This window comes from Rhinatrema bivittatum, chromosome 11, assembly GCF_901001135.1.
Source record: "Rhinatrema bivittatum chromosome 11, aRhiBiv1.1, whole genome shotgun sequence".
In the NCBI taxonomy this organism is placed as follows: Eukaryota; Metazoa; Chordata; class Amphibia; order Gymnophiona; family Rhinatrematidae; genus Rhinatrema; species Rhinatrema bivittatum.
Window position 1 is genome coordinate 26,254,815 of NC_042625.1, and position 27,401 is coordinate 26,282,215.

Sequence of the window (27,401 nt, forward strand, 5' to 3'; positions counted from 1 at the left end):
TTGTAAGGAGTATAGATTCTTCCAAACCTTACAATCTAACGAACATCTTTGCATCTGCAAATCTTCTGTGTAGGAAGCAAAGGAAAGAAAGGAAATCGACGGACTTACCCAACTATCTGGGTGGGCGTCTGGACTGTTCATGGTACTACAGGAACGAAGATTAGCAGGTAAGAACCAATTTTCCTTTCCCTGTACGTACCCGGATCAGTCCAGACAGCTAGGATGTACCCAAGCCGCCTTAACTGGGGTGGGACCCGGTAAGTCCCACTCAGAGCACTCCGCTACCAAAACAATCTGTATCTGGAGCCCGGATGTCCAAGCAATAGTGCCTAGCAAAAGTGTGCAGGGATTTCCAAGTCGCCGCGCAACAAATCTCTTGAGGAAAAACATTTTGACTCTCCGCCCAAGACGCCGCCTGAGATCTGATAGAATGAGCCTTAAGACCATCAGGTACCGGACGGCCCTTACATATGTATGCCGAGGCAATGGCCTCTTTCAACCATCGGGCGATAGTAGTCTTGGATGCATTCTGCCCTTTCTTAGGGCCACTCCATAGAACAAAGAGATGGTCTGACAACCGAAAAGGATTAGTCACTTCCAAGTATCGGAGAAGGACCCGACGAACGTCTAACTTTCGCAACTACTGAGCCTGAGAGGAATCGTGATCCAAATCTGAAAAGGCCGGTAACTCAACGGACTGATTCAAATGAAAAGCCGACACCACTTTCAGAAGGAAGGACGGCACTGTCCGAAGCGAAACTCCCGAAGACGAAAACCACAAGAACGGCTCCCGGCACGACAACGCTTCAAGCTCTGATATCCATCTCACCGAACAAATAGTCACGAGAAGTACCGCTTTAAGTGTCAAATCCTTTAACGTGGCCCGCTTAAGGGGCTCAAAGGGCGAGTCGCATAGTGTCCGCAGAACCAAGTTCAAACTCTACGAAGGGCAGACCTGTCGTACTGGAGGATTCAAATGTTTGGCTCCTTTCAGAAAACGTGCCACATCTGGATGTCTCGCAAGGGAAGTACCTTCCACCTGGCCACGCAAGCAGCCCAAGGCCGCTACCTGAACACAAAGAGAACTGTACGTCAAACCTTTCTTCAGGCCTTCCTATAAAAACTCCAGAATGTGTACTATCGTGGCCCTTCGAGGGGAAACCTGAGAACTGGTACACCAGGAATCAAAAACCTTCCAAACCCGAGCCTAAGTGATATGGAAGTTTTAGGTGAGCGAAGCAGAGTAGAAATCACCGACTCAGGGTATCCTTTTTTCCTCAGCTGGCGCCTCTCATAAGCCAAGCCGCTAGACAGAAGCGATCCGCCTGATCGAAAAATACTGGACCTTGACGGAGGAAGTTCGGAATGTGGCCGAGACGCAAGGGATCCTCGACCGCCAAGTTGATCAGGTCTGCAAACCAGGGCCTTCGCGGCCACTCTGGAGCCACAAGGACTACCGGACCCCGGTGTGACTCTATCCGTCTGAGCAACTTGCCTTCTAGAGGCCAAGGAGGGAACACATAGAGAAGCACCTTGCTGGGCCACGGAAGGACTATAGCATCCACCCCTTCTGCTCAGTGTTCCCGTCTGTGGCTGAAAAACCGTACCGCTTTTGCATTTGCTCGCATCGCCATTAAGTCTAGGTGGGGAACTCCCCACCTCCGGATCAAGAGTTGCATCACTTCCTCGGATAGCTCCCACTCCCCGGGGTCTAGCTGTTGACGACTGAGAAAGTCTGCTTGGACGTTGTCGACCCTGGCTATGCGAGACACCTCCAGACGCTGAAGATTGCGCTCCGCCCATGCCATAAGCTCGTCGGCTTCGATGGCCACCAGCCGACTCCGCGTTCCACCCTGACGGTTGATGTAGGCCACCGTGGTGGCATTGTCGGATAGGATCCTCACGACTGATGGCAGACCAAGGGAAGGAAGCTGTGCAATGCCAGACGAACCGCTCTGGTTTCCAAATGATTGATGGATCACCTGGACTTGGGAACCAATCACTGGCCTTGAGCAGAGTGCGACTGGCAAACCGCCCCCCAACCGGAAAGGCTGGCATCCGTTGGCACAATCAGCCACTGGGGATTTTCCAAAATCATCCCCTGTTGTAAGTGCTCTGGTATGAGCCACCACTGGAGACTGCTCCTGGCTGGATCCAGGAGAGGCAACTGAAGGTGAAACTCCTCTGACTTGGGATCCCAGTGGGAAAGCAACGCCCTCTGCAAAGGTCTCAAATGAGCGAACGCCCATGGGACCAATTCCAGAGTAGAAGCCATAGAACCAAGAACTTGTAAATAATTTATTTATTTATTTTATTTATTTATTTATTTAACACTTTTTTATACCGACCTTCATAGTAAATAAACCATATCGGATCGGTTTACATAAAACAAGGGAATAACAGAAGCAATAAATAAAAGTAATTAACAAGAGAAGAGAATAAGGTAAAGTTACATTTAACAAGGAGTAAATAACTTGGGAAGCTTAAGAGCTTAATCCCAGACGATGGGCAATGGGAGGGTCAGCAGCCGCCGAACCTGAGACATCAACTTCTCCATTCGCTGCATGGGTAGGAACACCTTGCCCACTATCGTGTCGAATCGGGCACCTAGAAATTCCAATTCTTGTGAGGGAACCAGCTGGCTTTTGGGAAAGTTGATCACCCGAGGGACTGAAGGCGCAGCACCACCGACTGAACTGCCTGTTCGCATAGGCGCTGCGACTTCCCCCGAATGAGCCAGTCTTCCAAATAGGGATGAACCAGAATCCCCTCTTTTCACAGAGATGCTGCTACCACTACCATGACCTTGGTGAACACACGTGGCACCTTTGCCAGACCGAATGGTAGCGCTTAAAATTGATAATGTTCCCCAGAACCATGAACCGGAGAAACCGCTGATGATGCTCCTGTATACCAATGTGTAGATAAGCCTCTGTCAGATCTAAAGAGGCCAAAAATTCTCCTTTGTGCATGGCCGCAATGACAGATCTCAAGGTTTCCATGAGAAAACGGGGAACACACAGGGTTCTGTTGACCTTCTTTAAGTCCAGGATGGGACGGAAAGAGCCCTCCTTTTTTGGGACTACAAAATAAATATAATATCTGCCTGCCCGACACTCCCCCAGCGGGACTGGAATGATCGCTCCCAGGGACTTCAAGCGATCTAAAGTCTGGAGCACCACTTGCCTTTTCACTCGAGACCCACAAGGAGACACCAGAAAAAGGTCCCGCAGAGGGGAAAGCAAAATCTAAAGCATAACCACGACTTATAATGTCTAAGACCCAATGATTCGACGTGATCTTGAGTCATTCCCCTTGAAAAAGAGAGAGACAGCCCCCTATCACCGGAATGGAGGAATGGGCCGGCGCACCTTCATTGTGCCGACTTGTTGTTGCTGAATCCCTGGGAAATACCATCTTGTGGAGGCTGCCTACCCCAAAAGGAGCATGCCCAAGCCTGCGATCTCGATGGAGCTTGCCGAGAAGGAAAAGGCAGTGCCTTAGCTGAACGAAAACGCCGCTGGCCCCGGAAACGACCCCAATAGGAATTGAAAGGACGAGTAGACCTAGGCTTGTCCTCCGGCAATCTGTAAACCTTATTGTCTCCCAAGTCCTTGATAAGCTGCTCCAGATCATCTCCATATAGAAGCTTCCCCTTAAAAGGAAAGGAACCCAACTGAGACTTGGAGGAGGAATTCGCAGACCAATGGCGCAGCCACAGTAACCTCCTTGCTGCCACCGCAGAGGACATCACTCGAGAGGAGGTTCTCAGCAGATCATACAGAGCATCCGCCGTATAGGAAACAGCTGCTTCCAGGCGGTCTGCCTGTTTGGCCTCCTCCGGTGGCAGCTCCTGTGCAGTAAGCAATTGCTGAATCCAGCAAAGGGTGGCTCTCTGCATAAAACTACTGCAGACCGCCACCCTCACCCCGAGAGCAGACACTTCAAAGATCCTTTTAAGAAGTATCTCGAGCTTTCTGTCTTGAAGATCTTTCAGGACAGTGCCGCCCGTCACTGGAATGGTAGTGTGTTTGTCAATAGCCGCCATGGCGGAATCTACTTTAGGAATCTTAAGAAGGTCCAAATACTCGTCCGGAAGCGGATAGAGCTTTTCCATTGCTCTGCAAACGCGAAGAGTGGCTTCCGGAACATCTCACTCTCGAGTCATGAGCTGCAAGAGGCTTGGGTGGAATGGAAAGGATCGAGGGAGAGCGCGAAGACCGGATAAGACTGGATCCCCCAGGTGTCGATACGTCCTGGACTGTGGAACTGGTAAATCCAGCTCCGTCAAAACATGTGGAATGAGAGGATCCGGCTCCTCCCTCCTAAACAAGCGAAGCACCCATGGATCATCCCCTTCCACCGGCGTGGCGGAATCCATGTCATCGCCCAGGTGATCACCCAGATCTTGAAGGGGGTCCAGGGGCGCGAGGTCAGTTGACAGATCTGGCAGTGGCCCTTGGTCAGGGACCAGCCAAGGCAATGAAGCACAAGGAGCCTCCGGAGGGTCAGGCCTGGGTCTCTTTGATGGCTGAGGTAGCTGTAAATTATCAGCCTCTGCCTCCATGTAAGCTTTGTGCAAAAGCAGCACAAATTGAGAGGAATAAGGGTGCTGCTGGCTTTAAGGCCCTCTCCGTCGGAGCAGAGGAAGGGAGAGGAGGCAGAGGCTCAGATACATCATCGGGGGGCGGTACCGGACTTAAACGCGGAGGAGGAGGGAAGTCTCCTCCCCCGGAGCCCTGACTATCCTCTGCAGGGGAATTATTCAAAATGGCCACCGTTCCCACGCTTCGCAGGAACGGGACCGACTGACCGGGCACCTCAAACCCCCGTTTTGCCACCCCCCGCGGCCGCGGGATCTGCTGCCTGGCAGAGGCAGCTGAGAAGGGCCCTCGCCCCCCAGCAAGCAGCGGGAGCACAATCCGTCGCGGGAGAGTCGGGCAGCCGACTCTCCACACGTGGAGCACTGCACTCCTCGTGGCATGGCAAACAGCCCCGCGAAAAATAAACTACCCGGGTAGGAGTCCACCCCTTCTGGAGGCCTGGGAAAGAAGCAGGCTATCTCGTTATTTATTTTAGTTTCTTTTTTTTTTTTAAACGAGCAGGGGAATGGAGACGTCCCTGAATGCAGAGGGATGAAACTTCTCTGCCACGTAGGGGAGAGGGACCAGCTCACCGGTAAATACCCCTACTCACCGGGCTGCCACTGGCTCTCCAGGTAAGTATGCTGAAAGCCCCACGGCTCAGCTATGCCTGCATTGAGAGGGAACCGTCTACTGTGAGCAAGAAGGATAATCCAAACTCCTAACACCAAGTCCCCCCCCCTTTTTTTTTTATATATATACTCACTAAGCTGTTGATCTAGTCATTAGGCCACATAAGAAATATAAATATTCAATACAAATTAATTTAGTAAGACCAGGACTGCAGGGTATGCTGTCTTCTACATGCTGGAGTCAGAGAAATACTGAGGGACCGCAGACGGCACACTGGGTTATCAGGGGGTGCCTTTTCAGTTTGTTCTCTGACTCCATCTGCTGGAAGGGAGGCATAACCCAGCTGTCTGGACTGATCTGGATACGTACAGGGAACCAGTTGGACTCCATTCCAAATACCAGCCAGGACTAACCCTGCTTAGCTTCTGAGATTGGGAACAATCAGGGTGATGTGGTCACAGACTACTATGTGAGACACCAGCAAAGCATTCAAATCCATAACTGCCCAGGAAAGAAGAAAAGGTCTTTTTTCAAGGGCTGAGGACTCTAGGTCCCTCCTTTGTTCCCTGAAATGATGGGAACTCCTGAGCTAGAAAATGGTGGAAAAAAGATAACTAATCATTTTGTAGCTCATCTGAGTAAAACATGGGAATGCTATAAAAGAAAACTGAACAGGCAAGGGGATTTTTTTTTCCTGTCATGGCAGTAGGGAAACATCATTGTGTCTTACTATTGGACAGGCCATCACTTCCTTGGAGAATGTGGGCTACACTGTGGCTGGAGAGGATGGGTCAAGTTTGCACTAAGGGGAATATTCTTTCCTTTGAGGATTTACATGGTAAATTTGGTTTGAGAGAGAAAGGAGAATGATTCTTACCTGCTAATTTTCGTTCCTGTAATACCACAGATCAGTCCAGACAAGTGGGTTTTGCCACCCTACCAGCAGATGGAGTCCGAGAAACAAAACTTTGAGGCACTGCTACATAACCAAGTGCCACCAGCAGTCCCCTCAGTATTGACCTGTAACCAAGCCAAGATGTAACCCCAAAATCCCTTTCTCGGGCTAATAGGGAAAACTATAGGGTTGGAAACCCCCAAAAACTGGAGCCCAAAACACTCCCAAAAACGAAATCTGAAAAACCCAAACCATGATCAACAACTGCCCAAATACCCTGAAAGGCAAACCAACTTGAACCACCAGTCGGCAAAAAACATAGTCTTTCGGCAGTGATGGGATGGGTCTCTGGCGTGATCTGTGGTATTACAGGAAGAAAGATTGGCAGGTAAGAACCAATTTTCCTTTTCTGAACATACCCAGATCAGTCCAGACAAGTGGGATATACCAAAGCACCCCTAGACTGGGCAGGAACCTGAAAGACCCGCACGCAGAACACACTCTTCAAAGAACGCTTCTTCCTGAGCCCTCACGTCCATGCGGTGATGTCTAGTGTGTTTAAGACTTGTTTTTAATTATTGTGTCCATGATTTTTAATTTTGACATGTTATTTTAATTTATTTTTTATTCGGTTTTGATTCAATATTATGTATGTTCATTGTGACCCACCCTGAACCTTGGAGGGCGCGAGATACAAATACTTTTTTTTTTAAATGTATACTTTATTCAGTTTTTCAAAAGTAAACAAAGCAACAACTTTGTAAAAGAAACATGGTATCACATAACATTACATAGGTAATTATATTTAACTTCAAGAAAATACATTTCTGTATCTTTGCCCATTAGACCACCAATTTAAGGGGGGGGGGGTGAAACGAAGAAAAGAGGAGAAATAAAAGGAAATACAGTAATATTTGAAAGGCTTCCCTAATACCCTTTTTTTTTTTTTATTTACTACGATGAGCTCTAAATGCTCTCAAGCTGTAACAAAGCTCTCTTAGATTGAAAAAATCTTTTAATTGCTCTAGTTGGAAAAAGATATAACTGTCCCTATCATATTTGACAGCACATCTGCAAGGAGACCTTAAAAAGAATGAGGCTCCTAGAGCCAGTGTCTCTTGCTTCAATGCCAGAAAACCCTTTCTTTTTAATTGTGTCGATTTTGTTAATAAATCAGGAAAGATTCTAATTTTCGCCCCCATAAATAAAGCATTTACTTTCTTGAAATACAATGTGGCAAAATTATGTCCATCACGGATGGACATAACTATTGCTATATTTGTTTAGGCCTGGAGCATGACCAGTCCTCTTGCAGGGACTGTGCTCTGATGTCTCCCAGGGCCAGAAGACAACGCGCAGACCGCATAGCGCATTTGAGAGCGCCCTCAACTCAATCTTCTCCGGGACAGGAGAAGACTCAAAAGCGCCCGGAAAAAAGGCCTGCGTCGTCGGAGCCGGGGGATTCAACAACCATACGGTCAGGCAAGCGCCCAGCGCCCTTAAAAGGAGGTCGAGGATTTTTCTCCTAAATCCCCTCATACAACTGCCGGGAGTCAGGGCTCTGTTCCCGCTATCCCCCTTACGTCCCAGAGACGTTCGACGCATTCTACCTCGAAGCGCCGACTTCATGAAGGTAAACATTCGGAGCACGGCGCATCGAAGCCTTCTCCACCTCAACATCATGAAGCGTCGAAAAACCAAGGCGCATCGGCACATCGACACACAAGGATACTTCGGCGCATCGGCGCCACATGACGTACCACAACGCATTGGCGCAGAAAAGCACCGCAACGCGTCAAAACCACACGGCGCATTGAAACCACACGGCGCAAAGTCACATCAAATTACATCAGAGCACCATGAGCGCAAAAGTACACAGATTACACTAACTGTGTCTCAGCCTAGGAAAAGTACACATAAAACAAAACATGTACTTCAAAAGCCATTTCTTTCTATTAACCCAAGGCATAATTTGGATGTGGAAATAGAACTTTCGTTGGACTCTGCATCCTCTAGAGCTCCATCCTTTGCTGACATTTCAATTTCTAGTGGGGCATCTCCAGTGCATCCCATTCCGCACACTACTCGAGAATATTCGATGACATCTCTTGTACCTCCTCTACCAGTAATTCCACAGACGCCACTTTCCTTCCAACCACAAACCCAACTGGCCTCCACGGCAATGTTACAGATTTCTCAGGCATTGAACACCTTTTTTCAAGATTTGCAATCTTCCTATCCACAGCCGGTGACCCCATCTTCACCGCCTGCTTCTCCTGGACCTTCTCAACCTATTCCACTGGTGCTGTATCCAACCCCAGCAGGACCTGATACTCCTTTTTCAGACACTTCCACAGGCATGTCTTCAGACCCTCCAGAAGGCCTTCCAGAACCCTATTCCCCACCAGAAGATTTAACATACTCGAAATTCATAGAAAAGGTGGGTAATCTTCTACAAATACAAATCGCAACAATTCCAGATCCTAGATCAGAGATTCTTGGCATCTTAAAAATCTTCAATACGCCACCAGAACCTACTGCTTTACCCCCACATAAGGTTTTAAACTCTGTTTTATACAAGATGTGGGAGAAACCACTCAACCGGACCTGCATCCAGAAAGATTGATTTAAAATATAGAATGCGAAATTCCACCATATATGACTCAGTACAATTGCCTCATAACTCCATTGTAGTGAAGTCTGCTCTATCCAAGTCTAAGCACTCTAAACTGCATGCTAACTCTCCTCCGGGAAAGGAGCATAAATCCATGGATGACTTTGGTCACAAAATCTACCATTCGTCCATGCTATCTACAAAGATTCAGCACCATCAGTTCTATATGGTCCAGTATTTGTTTGAAACTCTGCAGTATATAAAAACTTTTAAATAAATAAAAATAAATAAATAGTGTACATCTCTCAACAATTTCGTAACTTGAAGATTCAAGAAAATCTGTCAGGTTATCAAGATCTCTCGGGGCTTCTTGCATCTGTTGTCTGTTCTTATTAGGTAGAAAATAAACTTTGTTCAGGGATGGAGCACTTTCAATAGGAAATTCCAACACTTCAGAGAAATAACGTTTGATTGTAATTCGGGGAAATTCCCCCACTACCTTGGGAAAGTTCAGAAAACTTAAGTTCAGATGTCTTAACATATTTTCAATAATTTCAATCTTCCTGTTGATATTACCACAATCTTGAATTATAGTGGTTTGAACAGTTTTTATTTGCTTTAAGTCACTTCCATTGTCTCAAATTTCTTTGAGGCTTCCTGCTTCTGCACATCAAAGCTCTTATTCAATATTTCCATTTGTTGGGACAAGGAATTTATTTTAGCTGAGCAATCCACAAAAGATTTAGCTATGGAAGATGTTAGGTTCCATAGCGCATCGAGAGTAACCACCTCGGGCTTCTGTAGGCCCAAACATTCTCCGGGTAAGGGAAGGGAGTAAGTTCCTGGCCTCTCACCCTCCTCCTGCCGCTTGAACTTCACCTCCTTCCAGTTCAAACTCTCCGGATACACTCTCCTCAGTCGTCGGGGAGTTCAGCGCGAGCAACTCCTCCGACGCTGCTCCCTCTTCCTGCGAGGCTTGACGCCCAACACCGGGGCTCAGCCTCGAGCACAGCGTCAATGTCTCTCTAGCTGCTGGAGGTGGTCTTTCATCTAGCTGGCTAAGCGAAACTTCCTCCGAAGTTTGGTCGCATTCTCCTCCATGCAGACTAACAGCCGGAGCACTTGTCCCAATTTTCGCTGGTATCACGGCGCATTGCAAGATCGTTTTTTGTCCGGAAGGTAGAACAGGTATTGAGGGGTAATTCCTTACTGTTCCTTTTCTTTTTGGTAGCATTTTAAACCATTTGAAATAAGATAATTCACAAATATTCTCCGGAACAGAATGCAGTGCTGCCTCTCAGAAAGCCATCTTGACTCCACCCCATAAATACTTTAAAATAAATAAATAAATGCAACGAGGACCTCAGCGCAGCCCTACAAATCTCCTGAGGCGACAGCAACTGACATTCTGCCCAGGAAGTAGCTAGCGATCTTGTTGTGTGCGCCTTCAGCCCTGCTGGAACTTGATGACCCTTATAAATATAGAGTAACTAAATGTTGCTCTATCGCTGGCAAAATGTTTTTGTTTTGTTTTTTTAGACATTCTTGAGACACTTTATTGAGTTTTAAAAAATTTTTCTTTCATAACCTACACTCCGTGGAACTGTGTAATTTCCAAAGAAAAGATTTTCAAAGAGCTCGAAATATGTCTGCTGGACCTTGTGCTCGAAGAGATTATCTGAGGTGCATAACAGATCAACTAGTTTATCTTGGAATTCGGGCCGTAAATCAGGGGCCGTAGGCCAGGTTACCATCTAGTACTGAGTCCTGTTGCTGGCAACAGGAGGACGTTTCGAAGCAATCACATGTTGCTTGGATTTCATATGGATGACAGAAAGGTTCCCTTGGTGTTGTGTCAAACATAGCTGATTGACCATGAGGACTCCATCGTCGACCAATGGCCTTGGACCAACAGGAAAGACTGGCATCCGTGATCACCACTATCAAGAGGGAACCTCCAGGTCTACCCCTCTGCGGAGCCTGTCCGGGGTGAGCCACCAGGCAAGACTGGGTCATGCAGATTCTGTAAGCAGAAGCTGAAACTGCTCAGAGATTGGGTCCCAATGGGATACCAAAGCTGATTGAAGAGGCCTCATATGCGCAAAGGCCCACGGGACCAAATCCAGGGTTGACGCCATCAATCCAAGAACTTGCAGATAATCCCAGACTCTGGGAAAGCGCATGGTCAACAGAAAGCGAACTTGAGCCTGCAACTTGTGTATCTGCTTCTCGGTGAGAAACACCTTGCCCGACCTCGTGTCGAAGAGGGCCCCCAGGAACTGCAAGGTCTGGGAGAGAGAATCAAATGACTCTTGGCCAAATTGACTATCCACCCCAGGGACTGCAAGAAGCACAGTATCTGATCCACTGCCTCCCATCAGAGGGACTCTGACTTCCCCTGAATCAACCAGTCGTCCAAATAAGGGTGCACCAGAACTCTGTGCTTCTGAAGGGCAGCTGCCACCACTATCATTCCCTTGGGTAAAGGTCCTGGGTGCTGTTGCTAGGTCGAAAGGCAGGGCACAAAACTGGAAGTGTTCCCTCAGAATCATGAAGCAGAGGAATCTTTGATGGTCGGGCCAAATTCCGATGTGCAGATAAGCCTCCGTCAAGTCCAGGGACGCGAGAAACTCTCCCCTATGAACCGCTGCGATTACCGACCACAAAACCTCCATGCGGAAGCGCGGCACCTGAAGAGCTCTGTTCACGTTCTTCAAATCGAAGATGGGCCAGAAAGTACCTTCCTTCTTCGGTACCACAAAGAAGATGGAGGACCTGCTGTCCTTTGCTCTGCCAGGGGCACTGACACAATGGCCCCCAGTTCTAGGAGACGACGGACGGTAGCCTGCACAGCTTACACTTTTTGCTGGTAAGAGCATGGGAAGACGAGAAAATGATCCCTTAGAGGCCAAGCAAATTCTAAAGCATAATCTTGACTTATCACGGACCCACTGGTCGGAAGTAATCTTGGTCCACTCCTCGTAAAAGAGAGCCAGCTGACCCCCTATTAGTGGCACAGAGGAGGGGACTGCCTCGCCTCACTGGGAAGACTTTGTTCCACTCACATCCTGGGCAGTACTGTCTCTGCTGGGTCAGCGACCGCGAAAAGGCTGACTCCATGACTGCTGCCTGCTCGACAGTTGTCTGGACGAAGAACCCGACGATCTAGAGGCCCAAAACCTATGACTTCACTGAAACAGTGTACGAGAGAGAAAGCAAGGGCTCGCCTTGGACTTATCTTCAGGCAACCTGTGAACTTTGTTCTCCGCCAAGGATTTAATCATCTCCTCCAACTCCTTACCAAACAACAACTTTCCCTTAAAACGCAGAGAGCCCAGCTGTGCTTTGGAGGAGATGTCCGCCACCCAATTTCTCAACCAAAGGAGTCTGCAAGCGAAAACAGCGGACATCATGGTTCTACCCAAGGTCACAGCAGATCATACCACGCATCCGCACTATAGGCCACCACGGCCTCCAGCCGCTCCACCTGGAGGGACTCCGCTTCTGAAAGAGCCTTATCCATCTGGAGCTGCTGCACCCAACGAAGGCCTGCCCGAAACAAAGCTGCTACACATAGCAGCTCAAGCCCCCAGAGCAGAGACCTCAAAAATCTTCTTGAGGTGAACTTCTAGCTTCCTATCCTGAAGGTCCTTGAACGCTACAGAACCATTGACAAGGATGGTCGTCTTCTTAGTGACGGTGGACACAGCGGCGCCCACCTTCGGGATCTTGAGAAGATCCAGCGCCTCATCTGGAAGTAGGTATAACTTGTCCATGGCCCTGCTCACCTTCAAACTGGCATCCAGAGCGTCTTACTCCCTAAAGAGCAGGGCACTGACAGACATATGAAAAAGGAAAACCGCAGTAGGACCCCTAAGCCCCAACATCACAGGATCCACTACCCCTAGCATCGTGCTCTCTTGCGGGGCCTCAATATCTAGCTCCTCAAGCACAGCGGGAATTAGGGGGCCTAGCTCTTCAGTTCAAAACAAACGCACCACTCTGGGGTCATCCTCTGCAAGCCCCGGTGCATCCGGATGAGACTGGTCTGGGTCCTGGTCCCCCCCCCCCCCAATTGCGAGACCCCCCTCGGGGGGATCCGATTCCCGAGCGGTAGCAGGTGAGGAATCCCCAGTTGAGGGTGGGGCCCCTGACCGAACCCCCTTGGAGGTCCCTGACCGCTCAGGGGCCCCAGGCCTTGTGGGAGCCGCTGGGGCCACCTCTTCCTGCTGCGGGCGCTTGATCCTCCGGCACCCGAAGGAAACCCCTTTATGGCTGCGACGTCTGGTTGAGCTCCCCACTTTAAAAACTTTTCTCAGAAAACGAACAAAGTTGGCAGAAACAGAGGAGGAGGAGAAGTCAGAGCAATCTATGTACTAAACCTTGAACAGAACCATTTTTATAATTGTGTGAATTATGTACAGTATTGAAAATGTTTTCATGTTAAAAATTTCCAATAAAAAAAGGCAGAAAGCCCATTTAACTTTCAATTCTAGATTTCAAATATACACTATAATACAGCATTGGTCAATAAACATATTATGTATGTATATTATTTATCTACCAATAAGAAGTTGGCCTTCAATTTATATATATATATTTTTTTTTGTAAAGAGTTATTTAGGTAACAACCAAACATTAATGCAAACTGCACTGGAATTGTGTGCAATCCCATGACTAAAAATAATGTTGTTGAATAGTACTCACTTCATTAAAATGATAGTCATAAAAGAATGGTGAATTGTTCTCCAGTTTTCCATTCAGGGCATCTTCCACCTCACTTTGCCATTTCTGTTCCAATTCTGCCACACTCTAAATATACGATACAATACAAAATCAATACCCAATAAATATTTATTAACAGAAAAAGGATTCTAAGAAATCAAGCAATAGCTTTCCTAAATTCAAGATCAAATAGCAAGTTTACTAGTTAATGGTAAACATCAAAATAATTCCATTTCTTAGCTATCCTACCTGTAACTGCCTCTCCATGGCATTCAGTTTCTTGAAGGTTTCTCCTATAATTTTACATAGTAAATCATATTCCTCAACATGCTCTTCTCGATACTGAAAGTTTATCAGGGACTGAAGCGCATCCACCAAGTTCAAGTGTTTAATTACACACGACACCACCATTTCCTCCATGACATCTGGCTTAATCACTTCCCTATGATCAAGAGAAAAAGTAATCTGCAAAAACGTATGACCAGATGACAGTATAAAAGTGTAATCTGTTAAACCGTTTTCAATATTCAAGAAAATGGCTACAAAAACATGTCTGAAAAAAATAATTTTCTTTTGGATATATTTTTTGCAGGTAAGTCCTGAAGTCTGGATGGGGTGGGAGTGGGGGGGAAGGGTGTTAAAGATCCAAGGTATTATTCTGGAAATGCTTACAACTACAGTTGCTAAATGAAAAATCAACAAAATGTGTAACAGTGGTGTTGGACACATTTTGGGAATTCTAATATAACAAGCAAGGAACCATGCATCACAGAAACAAAGCCAAGAGAGGGAACTGTCATGACTCCCAACAGACACTGTACTACTAAGCTACTCTACATTTTGCACAAATACTCACTACTGGCAAAGCTCTGCAGACACATCTTTGTTCCTTACCACTAGCAGTGTCACTATTGGTACTGCTGCAAGGAACCTATACTTTAGTGTGGGAAGGGAAAGGGACAGGATGGAAGGGAAGGAGGACAGAAGAGGATTAAACAAGAACTTGTGTAAAAGATAATACAGCCATCCCGAATTTATCTGAACCAATTTACAAATCTTGTTTTATAATAATTTCAAGCCTTCAAAAACAACCCTGCAGGTTAGGGCTCATACATGTTACATGACTAGAGAGCACCTAAACTTTAAATATCAATGCAAAGTATAACCAAGCACATCCTAAACAAGTCTGATAACATATATAAATGAATCTAAACTAACATCAACATAACAGGCAAATATAGGAGGTTAGTAAAATAAAGGTGAAAGAAAGAATTTCACATACTTTATACTGGGTCTGAACTGAGGTCGGGCACGTCCAGATATTTCCCTGAGTTTTATCATGATTCCAGGAGGCAGCCGAATCCTAGGCAGATCAAAGTAATTGCCTACTGGAGGCACTAAGATATCAGCAGGATACGTGAATTCTCTGTCTTCTTCTATGGTAAGAGGAAGTGGAGATGGACTTGGAGTAAGAGCAGGAGATATTGCACCATTAGCTTCCACTTGCCACTGACATCTAAAAAGAGGGCACAACAAGTTAATACACATGAAAGATGTGGGATTTTGGCAGTGCTGATTGTGCTTTTTCTAATGCCCCGCTAACCACTAAATAAACTGCGCAGAGTTAAGGGTTATACCAGAGTTAGAAGGAAAAACATGTATGCTGAGAACTGTAATAACCTTCGCTCTACTTCAGCTAAAACAAATACCCTAAACTGGTTCAGACAAGAACTGGGTTTTAGCTTTTGGTAGCTTTCTTAGAGAACTAAAGACTTCTTGCAGCTTTTAAATCTGCAGAGTTACTGATAATAAATCAAGTTATTGGATAGAAGAACCAATTATTAACTGTATTTATTAATTAATAAGCTACTGTTTAATATTAAGCAACTGAGGGAATATATTGGTCTTTATTTTCTGATTTCTTTGGATTAACTTATGATCTTGAGGATCTCCTTTCATGTAAGAAATAAAGAGAAATACTACTGGAGTCACTGGGTGTTTCAAGTTTAATAAACCTAGCCTAAGAAAGGTCTGATAGGGCTCCCCCAAATGCCATAATTCTGGCTGATCCAACAAAGACGATTTCCTTCTCAGACAAGACTTAATAGCTAACTTTTGTATTCCCCAATCTATTCATGTTTAGGAAAATTGAAGAACACATAACACGTAAAATTATTCAAGTAATGGAATAATTTCCCTTTTAAAAAAACAAAACCTAAGAACTGCAGATGGATGTGTGTTTCTAAGTATATTATAGGAGAGAAACAGTTATCACTTCTATGTTTCCTTGCCTCTCCTTATTTTGTTATCTGACTAGCTCGATCAAAGCAAGTCATTCAAAATGGCAAGAGGTTATATGTGTGAATTAGGTCTCTAAACAAAACATGGATTATAGTGGTAAATCGATTCAATTTAACCAAGCTTTGAAAAGCCATAAGCAGTTCCTATAACTAAAAATACATCCTTTTTCTATTTGGGTAATCTGTCCCATTTTCCCTAAAAAGATATGTAAATTAGAGATTTAAGAATTACTGGAGAAGCAAGGCCCCAATGTGTAAGAGCAAGTACCACTCTAAAACGTCTGCACAGATTCTCTGATATCAATAAGAATTTCATTTCTAATCCTTAATGGCACCATGAAAAATGTATCCAGAATAAATTAAGTACTTCACCTCTGTAAAAGCTTCGATTTTAACAGCTCATGACATGTTTCTTCTTCTTTAGTAATTTCTGGTCCATTATATAAGATCCTTAGCATGGAGCATGCCAGCACAGACAGACCTAAGGCCAGATCTACGAGGAAGGGAAGACCGCCAGACACATCTTCTGAGGACTCCTGAGAAGAGGAGGATGAGAGTACCCAAAAAGTTCATTGCAGTAGCTCATTCATCTGAGAATCGTTAGCAAGTTAATTGACCAAAACATCAAATCAACGCACTAAACAAAGGAAGCAAGTTATGACAGCAAGGTACAATACAAGACCACACAATGCACTGCCAATTTAAAACAAACAAAATAAATAAAATGGTGCAATAATGAATTTAAAACAGTGCAGAACCAAACTGTAAAAAGGGGAAAGATTTCCTTTTAAAGAAATAAATCATATTGCTCACAATTTTTATTTGAACAGTTTAAATATTTGCTTTAGTTTGCGCTCATGTTGGAACTCCAGCAAATTCTGGGTTTTAATTTCTATTTATTTTTATGCGTAGCTTGTATTTTATTGTAAACTGATTTTAATGTTTATAGAATTTTATTGTGACATGCTGGGAATATCTCAGCAATCCAATGTGCAAAACACTGAATGAATCAATATAAATAAAATCCTTTTCTTCTCTATGACTCAGGCTGTTTCGAATAAAGTTCTAGAATTCTCTAGCCTTTACAAAATTAAAAAAAAAGAAAAAAAACTTTACACAGTAGCCACAATTTCTTCTTTTAAAACAAAATGTCTAAGATGCAGTATATTTCACAGCAAGTATGAGGACAAGGTTTACTGCACCTAAAAAAGCAAAACACCAGAACAGGTTTTGTTTTTTGTTGGTTTTTTTTTTTTTTTTTAATTAAACCTAGTGCCACCAAAAAGGAAATCCTGAGTCTCTCAACTAGATTTAGATTGCGTTTTTTCTTTAATAACTCGACAAGTTACATTCAGGTACAGTAGGCATTTCCCTGTCCCCAGAGAGCTTGCAGTTTGAAGCAATGGAAGAGGACATGACTTGCCCAAGGTCACAAGGAATATCAGTGGGGTCTGAACCTTGGCTTCCCTGGTTTTCAGCCCACTGCTCTAAATCCCTAGGTTACTAAATAAGAACAATGCACATGACCAGCAGGGGCTGCTTCCCTTTATGACCCACTTGTCCATTGTCATGCCTCCAGTCATCAATTAGATGCAATGCCATAAACACTCCATGGTGGATGACTGCATGAAAACCACATTGCCTTTCAAGTTTAAAATACTACTGCTTTCTTAATGATACTAAATCCTTTATCTTTGCTGAACTTGTCCTCTATTGAGGTCTAAGGGAGTGAGTAAACAGTTTCCACTTAAGCCAAGGTTAATGCAGTACAGTCATAAAACACAGAAAACATAGAAAAATGATGGTAGAAAAAGACCATATGGCCTATCTACTCTGCGCATCTGCCCAACTAATTTAGCTTTACAATTCCTATCACTCCCTCAGAGATTCCCCGTGCTTATACCATGCTTCCTTTAATTCAGATACTGTTTATCTCCATCACCTTACTGGGAAGCTGTTCCATGCATCCACCATCCACTCTGTAAAAAAAAAAAAAAAATATTTCCTAAGACTATTCCTAAGTCTACCCCCCTTTCACCCTCATCTCACGGCTCCTCATTCTAGAGCCTCCTTTCAGTTGAAAGAGGCTCGCCTCCTGTGCATGGAAACCTGTGAGATATTTAAATGTCTCTATATCTGCCCCATCTCGCCTTTCCTCCAGGGTATACATGTTTAGATCTTAAGTATGTCCTCACATGCTTTAGAACGAAGACCACGGATCATTTTAGTAGCCACCCTCTGCATCAAATCCAACTGGTTTATATCCTTTTGAAGGTGTGGTCTCCAAAACCGGTACACAATATTTTAAATGAAGTCTCACCAGAGACCTCTGCAGAGGTAATATCACCTCCCTTTTTCTGTTGACCATTCCTCTTCCCTATGCAGCCAAGCATCTTTTTGGCTTTTGCTGTCATTTTATCCACCTGTTTAGCCACCTTAAGATCAGATACAATCACTCCCAGATCCTGCTCTTTCATTTTTAGAAAAATTTCAGCCCCCAATAGTACCTTTCCTTTGGGTTTTGCAGCCTAAATGCATAAACTCTGGACTTTTTAGCAATAAATCTTACCTGCTAGACCCTAGACCATTCCTTGAGCTTCACTAGATCCCTCCTCATGTTTTCCATACCTTCCTGTCTACCCTGCTACAGATTTTGGTATAATTGGTAAAAACTACCAAAATACAACATATGCCTCTAAGTCAACCCCAACGTATATAATAATAACAAATTACCTGAAAAAGGGGGGGGGGGGGGGAATTCCTTTATGGCAAGAAAATTTGTCCAGTGCAATAAATGTGAAGGTTACAGCCACATTATGGCTACACCTATAGCCAGGCTACTGCATCAATATAAAGGTTTTCTTATTTCAAATACATTTTATTATTTTTTCTTTTAAATGCAAATATAATCATTTCAGCTTCAATTGTTCATAAATTTTCCTCGTTGTAATCCAAATACTTGGCAGGACCGGAATGTGTATAAATAACTTGTCTTTGCAGCATTAACATTCTTCTCTATTTAATATAAACTAAGCGAGTAGTCTACCTGATCCAGTTAAAAAGATCACCAGGAGGCGGAGATTTTGATCTACATCTGTTACAAGTGGAACAACAGTTCATTTACAACTGAAATACAATTATTCCCTATGGTCTAAACAAAGAAATAGAATGGGTACATTTTTATTAAACATCTGTCATTTCATTTAATCATTTTATTTAGAGCTTTCATTTCAGAATGAAGCAATAAAGAAACAACCAATCAGAAAAGATGAGGTCATCTGGAAGTGAGTCTCTGATTGGTCCCATAGTGGCTTTAAAACCAGGTAAGACATCGAAGACTTCCTTAAGATGGCAGCCAGGTAAAGCAAGCTGATCAACAAACAGTAAGTCTGACTTAAAAGTACTTTTATTGGCAAGATACTTGTTTGGATTTAAAGTATAAAATTCTGATAAAATATCTTCATGTGTTAAGCACCCTCTCCAGCCCCTGAAGCAGATGAAAGTCGTCGAAACGCTATTAGTGTTGGGCATCTTACCTTGTGCAGAACGTTACTGCTTAGTTTATATTAAACAGAGAAGTATGTTAATGCTCCAAATACATTCTGGTCCTGCCAAGTGTTTGGATTACAACGAGAGAAAATTATGAATGCTTGAAGCTGAAACAATTTTATTTGCATTTAAAAGAAAAAATAGTAAAATTTATTTGAAATAAGAACATTTATATTGGTACAGTAGCCTGGCTATAGGTATAGCCATAATGTGGCTGTAACCTTCACATTTATTGCACCGGACAAATTTTTTTGCCATAAAGGATTTTTTTTCCCCTTTGTTCAGGTATTTCGTTTATTATCATTGTAAAAAGACAAACTTTTCTTAACAATCCTTCTGCAATGTCACTCATGAAAGTACTGAAAAGAAACCAGTCCAAGGACCGATCCCTGAAGCACATCATTAGTAACACCTCCCTCCTCAAAGTGAACTCCATTTATTGTTATCTTTGTCGCCTCCCACTCATCCAGTTTCAAACCCAGTTAGTCACCCTAGGGCCCCCACGTATGGGTCCTAGAGTGACTATTTATTTATAAAAGTCACCTATGTGGAAATGTGCCAAAGGCTTTACAGAAATTCCAGTACATTACATCTAGAACTCTCCCTTGATCCAACTTCTCTGGTCACCCAATTAAACAAAATGATCAGATTCATCTGACAAAATCTACCTCAATAAAAACATGCTGCTTCAGATCTTGCAATACATTGAATTCCAAAAACTGCACTATCATTTGTTTTAACAGTGATTCCATTAATTTGTTCAACACAGAGGTCAAACTAATTGGCCTTTAGTTTCCAACCTCTCCTTACTTCCACTTTTATGTGTAGGAACCACATTTCCCATCTCCAGTCCTCTAGAACTACTCTGGACTCTAAAGAAGCATTGAAAAGGTCAGCCAGCAGAACTGCCATAATTTCTCCAAATTCCCTTAATACCTTCGGATGTATCCCATTCGGTCTCATTGCCTTATCTATAAGTATGAGGATCGTAAGCCCTCACGTTGTGGTGCAGTTGACGCTGCCTCATGAGTGAACCCACTAGGCCCAAACCGACAGTTGACGAACATGCACTGATCTGGGACAGGCTGGAGCTTTGTTTAAACCAGCCCTGTTCCCTGCAGGTTGAGCCCTTGGGTTCCAGGGGCCAGCAGAACTTAGGTGAGTCCCAGGAGAGAGGCCGGAGATGGACCATGACTTAGAGCATGCAGCAAGCAGGACAGAGGCAGGGTAAGAGGCAGGATCAGGGAAAGATGGCAAGCAAGGGAGTAGTCCAAGTCCATAGCTGAGATCAGAATCAGAGGATCAGGCCAAGACAGACAAGACAGAGGGACAAGACAGGACACGACAGACAAGGCAAGACAAGACTGAGGATAAGGACAAGGAAGACAGACAGGGAGAGGCAACAGAGACAAGGCAAGGGCAGGAACAGGGCAAGGCTGGATAAGGCAAGGTTGGAGTAGGAAGTTTGGACAGGCTAGACAGATTGGACAAGGCAGGAGCAACATGTTCTGTTAGCTAGGCAGGGGACCCATTGATAAAGCACCAGCTGGCTGTCAAGGGGGGTCCTTAAAAAGTCGTGGCTTCCTGACATCCAAGCATGCCATTGGGCTTATCCTGCTGCGGGCCCTTTAAGGATCAGCGTGTGACACACACGCCTAAGGAGGGCCCAGGGAAGATTGGAACATGGCAGGTCACAGGAGCTGTGTCGAGTATCATTGTCCTGGGACGAGTGTAGCCAGTCACAGCAACCTGCAGTAGCCAGCAAACTTAACAGTACCTCCCCAGGCCTCTAGTCTTTGATTTCTGGGGAGAATATCAATGGTCTTTTTTTTACCATATGGGGGTCTGGGAGGTTCAACAAGAGTTCCAGAGAGGTTTTCAACAAATTTTTGGTTTTGGGAGAACATGAAAGTGCATTCACCAGCTGATCTTTGTCTGTAAGAGAAGATCATTCGGAGAGAGGAGAGCATAGCTCGTGGGTCCCTGGATCGTCATGTTGAATGAGGACAGCCTCTGCCTTCTTGGCAGTAGTATCTACCTCCATGATGAAGGGCTTCAATAAATCAAGGCGGGCAGTAGAGTTGCAAGGCGACAAGTTTCTAAGTTGTTGCTTATTGCGTAGGTCAGTAAGTGATGTGTACTGGAGTGGCAGATCCAGCAGGTCAGACAAGGTGGTCCGAGCCTCCGTAACCAGAGGTAAGAACCAAGCAGCAGAATGCTCTTGGTAAGAGGGGCCCCAAAGGGTAATCTGCAGTGTAGACCAGTCAATAGAAGGTTGGTGGAATCTGAGCCAGGGTAGCCCGAGAATGACAGGATTGACTGCCTTGGATAGTACATAGAATTTGAGGCTTTCTTAATGTGAACCGATCGGCATGATGCTGGGTAAAGTAGCCAAGGTCATGTGGCCAGGCAGGGCCTCGCCAGACTGAAGAAATGGTGTGAGCTATGATCAAGATGGTGGTAGGCCAGCTTCACTGGCACAGACGAGACTCCTGGATGACACTGACCCTCTCTCCAGAGTCACATAATGCCTCGGTCTGAATAGTGTGTTTCCCCGAAGGTGGGGCACATGGGTACTACTGGCTATGGAGAGGAGGCGGGTGACTCAGGACAGTCTTCCCAACTAAGCACCTGTTCAAATGGTTTCCTGGCTTTTCGGGACAGTGGCTAGCGAAATGCCTCTGCGTGGCACAATAGAGGCAGAGAGGTTATGCTGTCTTCACCTCAGTTTCTCCTTATCCAAGCACCAAGACTTACCCAACTGCATGGGTTCTTTGGAGGCAACAGCCATCATAGGGTCCAAGGCAGGCTTCAGGGTGGGGGCTGGAAGACAGTAGCCAAAGACTGGTCAGTGGGATGTCTTCTCCAAGGCCTGTTCCTGGAACCTTAAATCCACACAGATAGCTTGGGCAATGAGTGCTTCCAGAGAGGGTGGAAGATCCTGACCTGCCAACTCATCCTTTACTCTCACAGCTACCCATTGCCAGAAGATAGGCATTTGACTATCTTCACCTCAGCCTAGTTCAGAGGCCAGGATATGAAATTCTACTGCATATGTGAGAGTGCCTTGGCAAATACATAGCAACTCCATGACTGCAGACGAAATATTATCGGATATATCAAAAATCAGACAAAACTATCATACAAAGTTGTCAAGGTTTTTAAGGAGTGGATCGTTTCACTCCCACAAAGGGGAAGCCCAGGCAAGGGCAGGGCCATCCAATAAGGAAAGTATGTATGACACTTTGACACAGTCTGATGGGAAGCGAACCACCTGAACTTCAAAGTGCATCTTATGTATGTTGAGAAATCTTCTGCATCCACTGGGCTTGCTACTGCACCTGGGAGGTGGCAGAAAATGCAGTATGGATTCCAAAATTCAAATGGATGTAGGATGGGCACTGGAGCTGGGCCTGCACAGCATCCAATCATTGAGCAAGACTAAAGAAATCCAGTCACATGGTTAAGTTGCTGATGGGCATGCGGAGTTAAACCCTAGAAGAGAGTAGCCAGGAAAACCAAAGATGCTTACCTGTAACAGGTATTCTTCTCCCAGGACAGCAGGATGTAGTCCTCACATATGGGTGATGTCATTAGGCGGAGCCCTATTACGGAACACTTTTCTAGAAACTTTGACTGGCACACTGATCATGCCCAGCATGTCATGATCCCTGTTGTCCACAGGGGTCTCCCTTCAGTCTCGTTTGTAGCAAAAAAGTGCGAGCGAAAAATAAAACAACAAAACGTAAGCGGACCCAACTCCGCGGGGTGGCGGGTGGGTTTCATGAGGACTACATCCTGCTGTCCTGAGAGAACGCCTATTACAGGTAAGCAACTCTGCTTTCTCCCAGGACAAGCAGGATGGTAGTCCTCACATATGGGTGATTAGCAAGCTACAAGCTGACTCATATTACAACAGGCCAATAGCAAACAACTCGTGCCAGAGGCACAATAATTGGTGTGCTATTGGCAATGATGAGGCAGCCTGAAATCACAGCAGGAGGTTGTGGAAGGAGTTGGACATTATACTGGAAAAACATTTTTCAAGTCAGATTGTCCAAAGGCAGAGTCTTGGCGGCCTTCCTTATCTAAAGAGTAGTGGGCTGCGAATGTGTGAAGAGAGCTCCATGTCACAGCCTAGCAGATGTCAGCAATTGGTACTGAATGTTAGTGTGCTACCGACGTTGCCATGGCCCTTACAAAATGTGCCTTCACTCACCCCTGGAGAGGAAGGCCTGCTTCCTCATAGCAGAATTCAATACAGTCTTCTAGCCAGTTGGAGAGAGTTTGTTTGCCCACTGCAACTCCCAGCTTGTTTTTGTCAAAAGATGTTGTGATCCTGCCCGCGAGGAGCGCGGGCAGGCTCTTACCTTCGTGGCCAGTCGGGCCGCTGACGCTGCTGCTTCCCCTGAATCAGCTGGGGCCATCCCCGCAGCTGTTTCCATGCTGCCGGAAGCTCCTCCATGCAGCCGGGACGGCTGCTGCTGTTCCAGCTCTCCCCTGACGTCCTGCCTCACTGCCGGGGTCTTCAGCCGGCAGGGAGACCGTCCCTGCCAGTGCCTGCTTCAACCCGGGTCCTCGCCCAGCAGGGAAGCCGTCCCTGCCGGTGCCTGCAGCCTGCTACAGCTCCCTGCTTCCCCTGCAGCCAGCCTTACCTCTCTCTGCTTCTTCCTACTTCAGTCCTTGTGGCTGGGAGCTGCTCCAGCGACCTGCCTTCACCCAGCTCCAGCCCAGGGCTGCTCCGCTGCTTCCCTGGGCCCTCCACATGGCTGAGGACGCCACCAGCTTCCAGCTCTTCTCTCCAGTTTCCTAGGGCACGGGCGCGCGCCTCTCTCCTTCTCTTCAGGGCTAGCCAGGTGTGGCCCCCTGCTGACCCCTCCCTGGGCGTTGTCCTCATCAGCCCTACAAAAGGGCTCAGCGTCCAGTCTAACTTTGCCTTCGCAAGCAGTTGGTCACTCCTGAGATCCTTCACTCCAGGAGTCGTCCGTGTTCCAGCACTTCTGCAAGGTCCTGTGTTTCCTGTTACTTGTTGGAGCTCCTCGTCCAGTCCTGATGTCCGCCTTCTGTTCCAGTCCTGATGTCCGCCTGCTGTTCCAGACCCAAGGTCTGTCTCTTGATCCAGTATCTGTGTTCCAGTCCTGATGTTACCTGCTGTTCCAGGTCTGTCTCTTGTTCCAGTATCCTTCGTGTTTGTTCCTGACCCTGATGCTTAAACCTGTCTTCGGCTGCCAGGAGTGCAGCACCAGCTTTCGGCTGCCAGGAGTGCAGCAACTTGCCTCGACTGCCAGGAGTGCAGTAAACCACCGCTTCCTCTTCCCTGTGCTCTCCCGTTCTCAGTGTGGTCCGCGACCAGCCTTCCAGGGCTGTGTAGGGCGCGCATGGGACAGGGTGGTCCGCGACTCAGTCCCATGGGTGGCCTGAGTAGGGCGCCCTGAGGGATAGTGCCCATGTCTTCCTTCGGTCTTCATTCCTGAGTCCACCTCTGTGCATCCAGTACCTCATCCTGAGTCCACCTCTGTGCATCCAGTACCTCGTCCCGAGTCCACGACTGTTCCTGAGTCCACCTCTGTGCATCCAGTACCTCGTCCTGAGTCCACGTCTGTTCCCGAGTCCACCTCTGTGCATCCAGTACCTCGTCCTGAATCCATGTCTATGCATCCAGCACCTCGTTCCCGAGTCCACGTCTATGCCTGAGTCTACATCGTTCCTGAGTCTCGTCTGCATCCATGTTCCAGTCTTCGCTGCCCTGGCCTCCATCTGGCCTGCCGCTTCGTGCTGTACCCTGCGGCAGGTCTGAAAGGGCTGGGAACGGTCGGAGGACTGTTCACAAGACCAACATTACGTTGTTGGGTCTTCCGAAGCGTGCAGGTCCGGAGGAGGGCCTGTCTTCCCAGTCATCACTCCAGCCTTGCTCCCGTCTAAGCCCATGCTCGGGCATGCCACGCCTCCTGCGGCACCTCTTCAGAGTCCTTCTGGAGTCGAGCTGTGGCCCAAGGACACACATCTCCCAGGAAGTGGGATCGCTCTCCTAGCACTCCCCAACAAAAGAAATAAAGAGTTGGTGGATTTCCTATGGACTGCAGTACAGTCTAGATAGAATGCAAGTGCATTCTATCTAGGTGTGCAAAAACCTCTCGCCCTGGTGAGAGTGAGGCCTTGGGAAAAGAGTGGGCAGACTATAGACTTAGTAAGGGGAGAGACTGTGTCCACCTTAGGAAGAAATTTAGTGTGGGTACGGAGGACCACTCAGTCACGGAGGAACCTAGTGAAGGGTGAGTATGCAACAAGGGCTTGTAACTCACTGACCCTTTTAGCAGATGTAATGGCTACGAGGAAAAGAATTTTCCATGTTAGAATTTTTAATGTCATAGGACTGCAAAGGCTCAAACGGGGAACGCATGAGCCTTGTGAGCACTACATTTAGGTCCCATTCCGTAACCCGTGATCGTAGAGGAGGCTTAAGTTGTAGAAAGCCCATGATAAACCGACTCATAAGAAGTTGAGCCGTTATCAGGGCATCCCCTACTCCCTGGTGGTACGCTGAAATGGCACGGAGGTGTACCTGTGCAGAGGATGTCTGGAGACCAGAATCCGAAAGGTACCCTATATAGCCTAATAGAGATGGAGTGGAGCAGGAAAAGGGGCCAATACCTTTTTGTGTACACCATTTAGTAAATCCTGTCCATTTCGAATGGTAAGATTTATGAGTGGAAGGTTTTCGTGAAGCTACAAGTACCTGAAAAACATTAGTGAAAAGATTTGAAGGTTAGGATGTTATAAATTGCCGTGATTTTGTGTTATGAGACTGAGCTGTGGACAGGCGAATTGGTTCCTGGATCGATAGGTCGAGAAGTATGGGGAAGCATACTTGTGGCCAGTACGGGGGTATGAGAATCATTAAACCCCTGTCCTCCTGTAGCTTCACGAGAGTTTTTTGGCTGTGAGCGGTATCGGAGGAGACGTATATAGGAGGCCTTTGTTCCGGGGCGAGCAAAGGCGTCCATGGCTAACACGTGTCGTTGCCTGTGTAGGGAGCAGAATCTGTCCACTCTGTGGTTGAATTCGGACGCAAAGAGGTCAATGGTTGGTTGAGCTCAGCGCTAGAACATTTTGCTTGCTACACATGGGTTCAGAGACCACTCGTAGGGATGGAGACATCGATTGAGATGGTTTGCTAGTTCGTTCAGTATACCTGTTAGATAAGTGGCCCGGAGATGCACGGAGTGTGCAAGGGCCCAAGCCCAGATCTGCACAGCTTGCTAGAAGAGCCGATAAGAGCCTGTGCATCCCTGCTTGTTCAAGTACCACACTGACTATGTTGTCTGTCGGTATCTACACAGTTTTATGTGAGAGGCAGTTTCTGAAGGCATAAAGGGCATAACGCATGGCTCGAAGCTCCAGGAAGCTGATCTGAGACTGTTCATCGAGCAGAGTCTACACATCTTGGGTTTGGAGATTGTTAATATGAGCTCCCCAACCCAAGTTGGATGTGACCGTGGCCAAGGTCCCCTGAGGAATTGGTTACTGGATCAGTGACATGGATCAGGGATGAAAGCGGTTAAATGGCTTAGAGCCACTGAAATTTTAAAGTCCACTGAGTTTTTCCCATTGCTAGTCTGGCCATAGGAGTGACGTGGACCATGGAAGCCATGTCGCACAGCAATGGGAAGCATTGATGGGCTGAGGCTATGTTGCATGCGCGCAGAGATGTGGACAGTTTGATAGGATGTCTACGCAGTTGTTGGGCAGGAAGGCCTTTTGGACTGTAGTGCCCAGATCTGGTCCGATGGAGGCAAGGAGATGAGACGGATCCATATGGGATTTATGGTAGTTGATCAGAAATCCCAGCAAATTTAGTAGATTTATAGTGAGTCTTAGAATTTAGAGCGCCTTGTTTGGATTGACTCCTTATCAGGCAGTTGTCCAGGTAAGGAAACATGTGAATGCTGTTTTTTCGTAGATGAGCGGCAATCACTGCTAAGCATTTGGTGCAATACACGAGATGTCAAAGCTAGTTCGAATGGCAGAACTTGGTATTGAAAATGCTGTTGACTCACTATGAAGCGTATTGAAGGTCCAGAGAATAGAGTCAACCTCCTTAT

The 27,401-nt window shown here is 46.1% G+C and overlaps 1 protein-coding gene across 6 annotated transcripts in view; it reads right to left on the reverse strand.

The window, feature by feature from the left end:
* Positions 1–27,401, reverse strand: part of HECTD4 (HECT domain E3 ubiquitin protein ligase 4) — a 541,903-nt gene that overhangs the window by 313,732 nt on the left and 200,770 nt on the right. For all 6 annotated transcript variants that reach the window (XM_029571656.1, XM_029571654.1, XM_029571657.1 and 3 more), the window contains 4 exons: positions 16,123–16,286; positions 14,733–14,966; positions 13,700–13,892; positions 13,433–13,537 (listed from right to left, as the gene is read on the reverse strand). In XM_029571656.1, the coding sequence (XP_029427516.1) occupies positions 13,433–13,537; positions 13,700–13,892; positions 14,733–14,966; positions 16,123–16,286 (696 nt within the window). The remainder of the gene's footprint in view (positions 1–13,432; positions 13,538–13,699; positions 13,893–14,732; positions 14,967–16,122; positions 16,287–27,401) is intronic.